Source organism: Lagenorhynchus albirostris, chromosome 4, assembly GCF_949774975.1.
Source record: "Lagenorhynchus albirostris chromosome 4, mLagAlb1.1, whole genome shotgun sequence".
NCBI classification, from domain to species: domain Eukaryota; kingdom Metazoa; phylum Chordata; class Mammalia; order Artiodactyla; family Delphinidae; genus Lagenorhynchus; species Lagenorhynchus albirostris.
Genome location: NC_083098.1, coordinates 118592941 through 118602655, shown reverse-complemented (window position 1 = coordinate 118602655; position 9715 = coordinate 118592941). Strand labels below are relative to the sequence as shown.

Below are 9715 nucleotides of genomic sequence, written 5' to 3'. Positions count from 1 at the left end.
AAGCAATAAGGAGCATCTATGGAAGGTAATTGATAGAGCCATGAGAGCTGACAGCTTAAAAGTTCATAAAAGTAATAAAAAAATAACAGGTTAAAGTACTTGGACTCAAGTTCTAAGGATCTCTGTAAGCGGAAAAGAAGCTCCGACTGTCACAAAACTGTAGCATTATATTATGCCTGGTGTGTAATGAAGTTCTTATGTCATCAAGAAAATGTGTAATTATGTGCAGGGTGTTTCATAGAGTGGTAGAAAGAGTGCTACCTTAAATTGATTGTTTTTAAAAAGAATATTTGGTTTTTAAAGCAGTAAGGCCTTGATTACCTCAATACCTCAGTGGTAGAAATAAAACTTTAGTTTGTGTTGGTGTTGCTGTTACTTTAAGTTGGTTCATACAAAAGATGCCTCATTTTAGAGCTAAAGAAACCACGGTGCAAGCACCTGCCTCACTGTTCAAATGACTCCCTAAAATTCTGAATAATACAGTTTTACTATACTTTATTATTTTGGCAGGTGAGTGGTACAAATGAAAAATAAGAACCCAAATAACTCAGGCATTAATCTGGGATTGACAACTCTTAGTTTAGAATGCACTCTGAAGGCTTAATTGTTGAGTCAGGCACATCATAATTTTCCTTCTGACCCACCAGAAATGGAAATTGAACTATGTCAGAGGGTCAAATATTCACTGTAGAGGAGAAAAAATAGGAAATGACCACCAGCTAGGAAATTTTCCTGTTTGGTAATTTATGTGCTTCCTACAGTCTCTGGTTCAGATATGTGAGTGATTAACTAAGGATCCACGTCCATCACATTATTTTCCTACTGAGCTATGTTGTTGTAAGCATACGCTACTAGCGACAGAAACCCTGTCAAGTTCCAAACGGGAAAGAACTCTGCTTCAGGCGTGTCTGGAGTGAAAACAGCTCAGGAGGAAACAATGCAGAGAGGGTTTCTCATTTAAGGATTTAAAAAAAAGAAGAAAGAAAAAGTAAACAACAACAACAAAATCTTGCCTATCACAGCTGCTTAAATTACCTCGATATTTTCCCTTTCTCCCAGCCTTTTTGTTGGTTTGTTTGTATGTTTTTAAATAATTTATTTAGTGTTTTTAACACATTTTCAGGGATCACACGATAATCATTTATTCACATGAAGAGGATATCAGTTGGAAATCAAGGTTAATAGGTGGAACTGGAACCATACAGTTTCAAAAGAATAGAGTATGCTAAGCCCTCTATTAGGTGCTAGAAAAGAGGGCAGAATGCTCATGTTATGTAGCAGGTGACATTTAGTCCAATAGGACCACAATCAGCCATTGTGCACAAGGAGACCATGAGATTTAGGAAATAAAAATATTTGATTTGCATTTTTTCCAAACTGAATATCTTAGATGAAAATGCTCTTTTAAAAAAAATAGATTCTTAAAGGAGGATATTTCTGGCAGAGACGTGGGAGCCTCAGCAAAGGAAAATACTCTTTCAGGGTGACTTGCGAAGGACACAAAGTGTGTTTTCTCTCTACTTTGACCAGGGAGACAGTGTTAGATCCTGATCAAGGACACAGGATCCTAGTTTATGAGGTATCAGATTCACTGCACAGCTTGAAGATAACGGTTCAAAGATAATGTTATGTTATGGGCTATTGTGGTCTCATGTTATTGCTGGAATCCTAAGCGAGGTGCCAAAATACAAAAATGTAATCTAAACACTTAAAGCTTCCAAAATGTTCACTTTTGGAAGAAGAAAAAATATTCACACTTACAAATATAATTTTCCCATCGTTGGGAGAATTATGACTGCATTTTTTCTGAGATCAGTTCACTCATTAGAAACAAAAGACAGATCTTCTGATCCTCCAGGTTATCAACTACCAATTAAAGCAAAACTGAATACAGAAAAATCTGAATTAACTCCGCCACAAAATCTTTACCAAAACTTCTAAGAAGTATCTACTTGAAATGGGCTTCAACGCCTTTTCATGCTGACTTCTGGTGTAACCAAAGTCCAAGGAGTTCAAGAGAAAGGAAAGAAAAGATAAGCAAAAGGACTAGTTAATGCATAAACTGAATAATCCAAAGCCCCAAACAATCCAGTTACAGTAGTAGGTTGTGTAATTTGTAGTAACAATGCCTTGGCTGCAAGAATGATATTTAATTGGAACACTTTGTGAAAATCTACTTTATAACGTTAGAAAGATTTCAAATATGATTTTTTTTGTAAAGTAACAATAGCAAGCTTAGAAAATCACTTTGCGTCAACTCTAACATCCCCTTAAACTATAATTTATTACTTAACCATGTGTACGATAAAATGTTTATGCTGATTTTATTTAAATAAGTAGAAGAAATTGATTGCTGTCCAAAATTAAAATAAATCAGGCAATTTGCTTACAATCTCATATGTTGAAAATAAGTAAAAATTCTGTGCAAACATACAAAGGGAGAATTTACCATTTTCATTAGAGAAAAAAATATGTGGGGGAAAGAATAGTAATGTCAGAAACACAGAAGTCTCTTGGGTAATGTTTTAAAAATTAAATGTTTTCATTCAAAGATTTTTAAAGAAAAAATAAGCCATCCAATTTGGAAGAAATCAGGTTCTAAGTTAGTACATTTTTCATTAATTTATCAAAATTCATTCTGCAAAATTCCCAGCATGGACCACACCAATGATAAGGTAAATGCCTACCAATGTATTATATCAATAACAATAATTTTAATATTCTAACCATTTCATAAAATTTAGCTAAATGTTCTGTCCAGATAAGAGAAATTACTTTATAACTGACCCAACCTGTATGATTGATTGTTTTAATCCCAAATATCTTCTGGGGCTGCAGGAAAAAAAAAATCTGTCTGTATTGAATATTGAAGACAACACAGTTTACAAAGCACTACTTTCCCCATTTTAGTTTCTAATGAGTTACCCAGTGATTCTCCAGGTCACTTTTACTTGAAAATCTGCAGTGAGACTGCTTGAAGGAAGAAGCAAAAGCACAATACGTATTTGTCTCCGACGCTGAGTAGGTGATTAGTTGTAGAGATTGTAGAATGAAAATCTGTATTTTTTCCTCTACTTTTTGAAATGAAGTATGACTATCCATCAATACAGTTTGTTCCTCTTGATCTTACTTTTAATTCCAGCTTTCACTGAGTCAGCTCCATTTGGTGTGGTGGATCCGGAGCTCTTTGTTGCCATAATGGGTAAGCTGCTGGGAGAGAATGGGACTTCTCAACTCCCCCAGCAATGGGCCATGCCCCATAGGAGGGGAGATGAAAGCTACACTTCATTCTCTGGTGACTAGAGCCTTTATCACTGGATGATGAAACACAGCATCCTTGTTCTGTGCCCATATACATCTGGGGCTCCTTTCTCCATGATGTTGGTTGCAATGACCCTATACAAGAGAAAAAAGACATTTCAGTATTCACATCACTCACAATGTCCAGCAAGACAGACCCTAATAGTAGTGGCTGGAGAGTAGACCTGAAATATGAGACACAAATGAACCCATTTTTAAACCATTCTGGACCCAATTTTTAAAAATTTAAAATAGTTTTGGTTAGTAAGATGATTCAAAGGACTGTGCTACCTGACATTGCTACTTAGCTTTCTCTGTGTAACTCCACTGTCCCCATTTGGCCCATAAATGACTTGAGAACAGAGCTCGGGTTTTAAATGCACTTGCATTCTTATCCCCTAGCATGATACTCTGCACTTAACTTGCACCAGTTGATGTTGGCTGAGGTCAATGAATATGGTTCTGTGGGGGTACCACTAGTATAGCCTGTGGCTTAATGGGTTTTCCAGGGTAGACAAAGAATTGGCTCAGAACCAATCTTGATCTTTTATCTCATTTCCCACTCTACCTCCCCACCTCCAATCTCCACATGCACTTTCACAACAGGCATTTATGAGATGGCTGGACATGACTGGGGATATGATCACTCATATTGGGAGACAGGTATTATGAGTAGCTCATAGAGAACTGGTCAAAAACTGTTTGCAATAGAATGAGTAAAAAGAGAGAGATTCTAATTTATTCCTGAGTATTCAGCTAACCGAGTCCTTAGTTCTTGTCTGAGTTTAACCATACTCTTTTAATTGTGCTACTGAATATCTTACAAAATTACATTATATATCTCTAAAGGAGATTATTTTCATAACGAAGAATTATTTGCTTTTAGCTCCTCAAGAAAAAGTACTACGTAAAACAAGATATTCCATTACATTCAAAAAATGCTACTAATAACAACAAAAAACCACGCAACATTTGAAAATGCTAAATGTTTTCATTATCCCGATTAACAACACTTGCAATGATATATATACATATATATATATATAATATTTATTGTAGTTTTAATATTCAATTCTGAAGTATACCTTAATATCCAGAGCCTTCCTCAAATTAGGAAAGAAAGTTATACTGAATTTGGGTTACGTGGCAACACATGTATGAGAGGAGGATTTGGAGTGAGTTTTTCAAAACAAGAAGCCTATGTTCTCTCTACGAGGAAGTCTGAGGAGAAGAGAATGGTAATAAGCATATTTATGAAGGACAATATTTATGAAGGACATAATTTATGGCATATTTATGAAGGACAAATATCAGAAAGTATAAGTGGGGCTGAAGCACCTCTCATTAGCAGAGGAACTGGTTTTGTCGGCTCAAAGCTTCTCTGAACCTTTCTGAAGGTTTATGATACAAAAAGCATATTCAACCTCATCCTCTGAGTTAGGAAATACAACTACGATATCTGAGACCCAAGCCCAAGAAATTTGTCTTAATACAACTCTTGACAAAAGTATTATGTCGAATCATACGTAACTCCATTTCTACTGGAAGCAGATTGAGTTCCAAAACAGCCTGAAAATGTGGGTTGATTTTACAGCCCGTCGCAGGGGTCTGGCTGGATTTCACAGACGGCCAGGCATCTGGTTGAGGGCTAGCTCCTGATAAGACTTAAATACTCCCAAATCCCTAGGAGAACCCCCAGATCAACTTAAATTCACAAGCATCCTTCCTTCCAAAACATGGAACACGTTTTCTTGGAGCCACTTGCAATTTCACTAGAACCATGCCTACAGCTGCCCGTACAGATCCCGAACCCCAAGAATGACCTCAAAACCCAGCCTAAATCAAAATAAGGAGTGACTCGTTGTGTGCTTGCTTAAGGGGACCTAGCAGACTGCTATGTGACCAGAGTTTTGAGTGAACGTGGTAACCTCAGGTAAACAGGAATCTAGTCTAAACATATTTCTCTAGAGTTCTATGGCATTCCAATACAGCCAGCTGCTCACACAGCTTATACAATTTCACTATTCACTGTTTCTGTGTGTAGATGAGACTTTTCACATTCAGGGAAACATTCACGATCCAGGGAAAGATAATCATTCACCAGGCTCCAGGGAAGAAAACTGGCCAACATCTGCCACAAGGCCGTCCTTGAGGGCTACAAGTTGACTCCCATTGCTGAAGTTTTGATGTTCCTTTATAACCACAAACTGCAGCAAACAAAAGGGAGAGAGAGGACATTGTTAAAATCCATAAATTATCTCAACATACGTTAAATAAAATCTATGGCTTCATGTCCACCTTATAGAAGGTAAAAGCCAAAAGAAAGGCCCTATCAAATTTGTCTCTCTGGCTAACGAAAGATTCAGTTTTCAGTTAGAAAGCTTCTGTTACTCTCTATTAAAGCAACTAGCACTACCCATACATGAATTCACAAGTGTTCTAAGCATTGCCCACAGGCCAGACAAATAATATCTCGCACATGTATGTGCTCCAACTTTTCAAATATGTGTGTGTGCTTAAATAGGAAAATTCACTTAAACATGCTATCAAGTTCTGAATAATTTGGGCTCATTAGTGGGTAATAAGAACTAATAATGCAACTACTATTTTGCAGGGATCCATGAAATGTCTTTTCATGCTTGAACAGCTTGGGAACCAGAATTCTAAAAGGCAGGCTCAGAAAACAACATTATTTCTCTTCGGTCAACAAAATGATTATTTTTGTCATTGTTTGTACTGTCCACATTCGATTGGGCACTTGCGATGCAGGCTAACCAGAGTTCACTGGCTCACATTCACACCAGATAGATTAGAGATTAAAGCAGATCAAAGATAAAAGGAGAGAAAAGAAGTGACCCCATGCCCCAGGATGAAGGATGCAGTTTGGGGAAGTCCTTCCTTGCCAATCAGTAACCCAGCAGAGAGACTGCCCCAAGGTTCTGAACCAATGCTCTACTGGTTCAGAAACATACCCTCCACACAATGAGCCCATAGCTGAGAAATACAATGAGGAAGAGAGAATAGAAAAAAATCTCCTTGGTCATATTTCTCCTTGAGAAAAGTATAGGAATAAAAATGAGTAGAGTCGATTAGGGAGAGAAATGTTGGTGAGAGAATGGTGGATCCTCTGAACATGTTTCCATTTTCTTATTTTCCACAACACTAATCACCCTTCTCCACCTCTTCCTCACTGATGGTCTCCCAAAGTAACTCATTGCAAAACTAATCCATGACCCACTGTTTATGGGCACAGGCCCATTTTTCTGGCTCAAGTTAAAATCCAGCCCACCGCACTGCCAGTTTTCCAACCACATGCCTCTCTGCCAGAAGAACATAGGTTCCAGGATTCTGGCCTGGGTTGGGGAAGGCAGCTGATGGAACCAAATTTGTCTCTGCTGCTTCTCCTCCTAGCTTGGGTGCTCAGCTCTCTCCCACTCGCACCGATATCTGCAGCAGCAGTTGGTGTCAATGACAGATCTGACGGCTGGGAGACTGAGCCTCTCACCACAGCCCTGAGACAGCATGCTGCTCGTGACAGCAGCAAGTGTTTTTGATTTTTTAAGAAATAAGATACAGATTGTGTTTCTCCTTCTCTCCCATGATTTAAATAAGATGAACTAAACTTGCTACCCAAAACCTGAAGGAAGTACCATACAGGCTGACAATGAGATCTGGAAAATTAAAGAGTCCACAAGTCATGAAGCTTCAAAGAACTGAGGACATTCTATAACTAAGTCCACCCAGAACCACACACTTAGGGAATCTCCAGAGACAGGGGGGATCTTAGAGCTCATGTAATCCAAACGCCTTGGAGTCCTGATGAAGAAACAAGGGTTCAATGACTTGCTGAAAATTAGCCAACTGGTTAGAAGAGTAAAGCCAGAATTCACATTTCTTATTGTATTTCTGTACTCAAGTTCCACCAAAAAATAAGTATACGCTGAATGCCTACAACAAGCAGAGACAGATGGTCACTTGTTAAGTCAAAAGCATAGCCACAGGAAAGCTGTTCTCTGAAATGCACATGAAGTAGAGGCTGGGGAGTGGGAGAAGTGGTGTGGGAAGGACCCCAAATGATGCCTTTGCCCCTTGACAACCTCTCCCTAACAGCCTTTTCCTTATGTGCCCACAGGTTTCAATTCCCACGGACCTGCCATATAGTCCAGCCTCTTCCACAACATATACCACAAATGATACCAACAACACACACACACACACACACACACACACACACACACACACACACACACACACGCACACACGGAACCAGTCAGATTATCTCTGACGGGATTCTGAAAATGGAAATTCCAGCAATTTCAAGAGAGCCTGTCCCAAGTCTGCCCTCTAGTGTTCTAAGATCAATTACTGAAGTGGATGATCTATGAAGCATTTTGAACTTCGCAGTTACTATGCTTTTTGGAAAATATACAGGGCTGCCAGATAAAACACAGGATACCCAATAAAATTTGAATTTAAAATTGAACTTTCAGTATTAGCATGAATTTAACTAGGTGTCCTGTATTTTTATTGGCTAAATCTGGCAACTGTTTTGCTGCTGAAGTTTAAGGACTTAAAATGTGTGTGAGAAAAGAAATTTTAACAAAATTAGGAGCATCATCTTGGGTTTTCAAGGCATCCATCTGAAAGGGATCGCCGAAAAATGGGGAAAGACTTTCCACAAACACATAAAAAGCTAAGTTATAGGGCTTCCCTGGTGGCGCAGTGGTTGAGAGTCCGCCTGACAATGCAGGGGACGCGGGTTCGTGCCCCGGCCCGGGAAGATCCCACATGCCACGTAGCAGCTGGGCCCGTGAGCCATGGCCGCTGAGCCTGAGCGTCCGGAGCCTGTGCTCCGCAATGGGAGAGGCCACAACAGTGAGAGGCCCATGTACCAAAAAAGCTAAGTTATAGCAAGAAAGTACATGCTAGAAAAAAGATCCCATAAATGTCTCGTGCATTACATTATGGCACTAGTTTAGCTTATCTGATTACTTTAATTTAGGACACAGTTCCCCCACCCTCACTGCCCACCCAGGACCTCCCACTTCTTGTGGTGTTAGGTAACATTAACACCAGCTGGAAGCTATAATAGATTCCAGTCTCTCTGAACTCAGTGAAGAATGAGAAAAAAAAATGAACTGGGATTAACGTAAAGCTTTATTGCTTTACATTTCTTGCTTCATGTATTTAATTTCTTGCTTCATGTACTGTGGTCACATTACCCAAGGTTGGGGGTAAGAGGACATCCCAGCCTCCTCATCTGCAGGCCTGGTACTGCTCGCATCTCTGCTCGACTCTCCATAAGGATTCTTCGGATTTTTCGACAGCAGCTTCTGAGTCCTGCCATACAGCCAAAATACCAGACAATCTCAAAACAAAATAAAACAGTAGCCTACTCAGTGATGGTCAAGGACAACTACTTTTGCTACTGAAATTTTGGTACTTAAAATGCATGGGACAGAAGAAGTATTAAGGAAACTAGGAGCCTAACTTTGGGTTTTAAGGTATCCTTACCTGCATTACTTTCCAGATGATGCTTCACTCTTTCCAAGGTACCGTGACAAGGGGTAGGAGGGCATGGGGTGGGCGGTAAGCCATGCGTTCATTCATTCATTTATTCATGGACATACCGATTGAGTACTAACTATATCCTAGGCCCTGTCCTAGTACCGGAGACATAGGAATGGAAAAAAACACAACAAAATCTCTACCTAAATGGACTTAGAATTTGTGAGGGGGGGTGCCCACGGAAATAGTACCACAGCAATTGTGTGACACACACTATATTAGCTTCATTTTACAAGTGAAGCCAGTGGGATTGGAAGATAGTAGTGATGAACCCAAGGCACACAGCTACCAAGGGCAGCCCAGGAGCTGGGTCACAGTGCTGTGCCAACTACGTATTGGCACCTGCCGTCTACCTCTACAAGGATTATATCACAAGCTGCAGCAGCTGCTGACCTTCAACACCCACTGAAAGGAGTTCAGTGCGGAGATCAGGCATGAGGTGCCCTGTGCTCTGCGAAAAACTGGCAGAACAGGTCTTCAGATAATTAGATATTCTCAGGAAAAGATTTTATGAGCCCAATTCTTGCATCTCCTTGTATCTAGCAAAGCACTAAAATCCTTCACGTTGACGTCTCCCCCTCATGAGTAGCAGTAACCTTCACGAGACTAGCGGCAACCTTCTGCAAAAAATATGTGCTTGATTGCCTGTACTCCCCCTTCACCAAAGTCACATATATACTGACCTTGCCCCCTACCTCTTTGGAGCAGTTTCTCAGAGCTATCTGAAATGCCGTCTTCCGGGCTATAGTTCTCATTTTGCCCCAAATAAACTTAACTCATAACTCTCACGTTGTGCTTTTTTTTTTTTTTCAGTCGACGGATGCAAAGCCTAGGCTCCTTCCAGGTC

General features: G+C 39.8%; 1 protein-coding gene across 2 annotated transcripts in view; it reads right to left on the bottom strand.

Annotated features, from left to right (window-relative positions):
- Nucleotides 1-262: 262 nt before the first annotated feature.
- The window catches only part of EGF (epidermal growth factor), a 103969-nt gene continuing 94516 nt past the window's right edge, over nt 263-9715 (bottom strand). For both annotated transcript variants that reach the window (XM_060147401.1, XM_060147403.1), the window contains 3 exons: nt 8523-8640; nt 5402-5507; nt 263-3396 (listed from right to left, as the gene is read on the bottom strand). In XM_060147401.1, coding sequence (XP_060003384.1) covers nt 3146-3396; nt 5402-5507; nt 8523-8640 — 475 coding nt within the window. In that variant the 3' untranslated portion in view covers nt 263-3145. The remainder of the gene's footprint in view (nt 3397-5401; nt 5508-8522; nt 8641-9715) is intronic.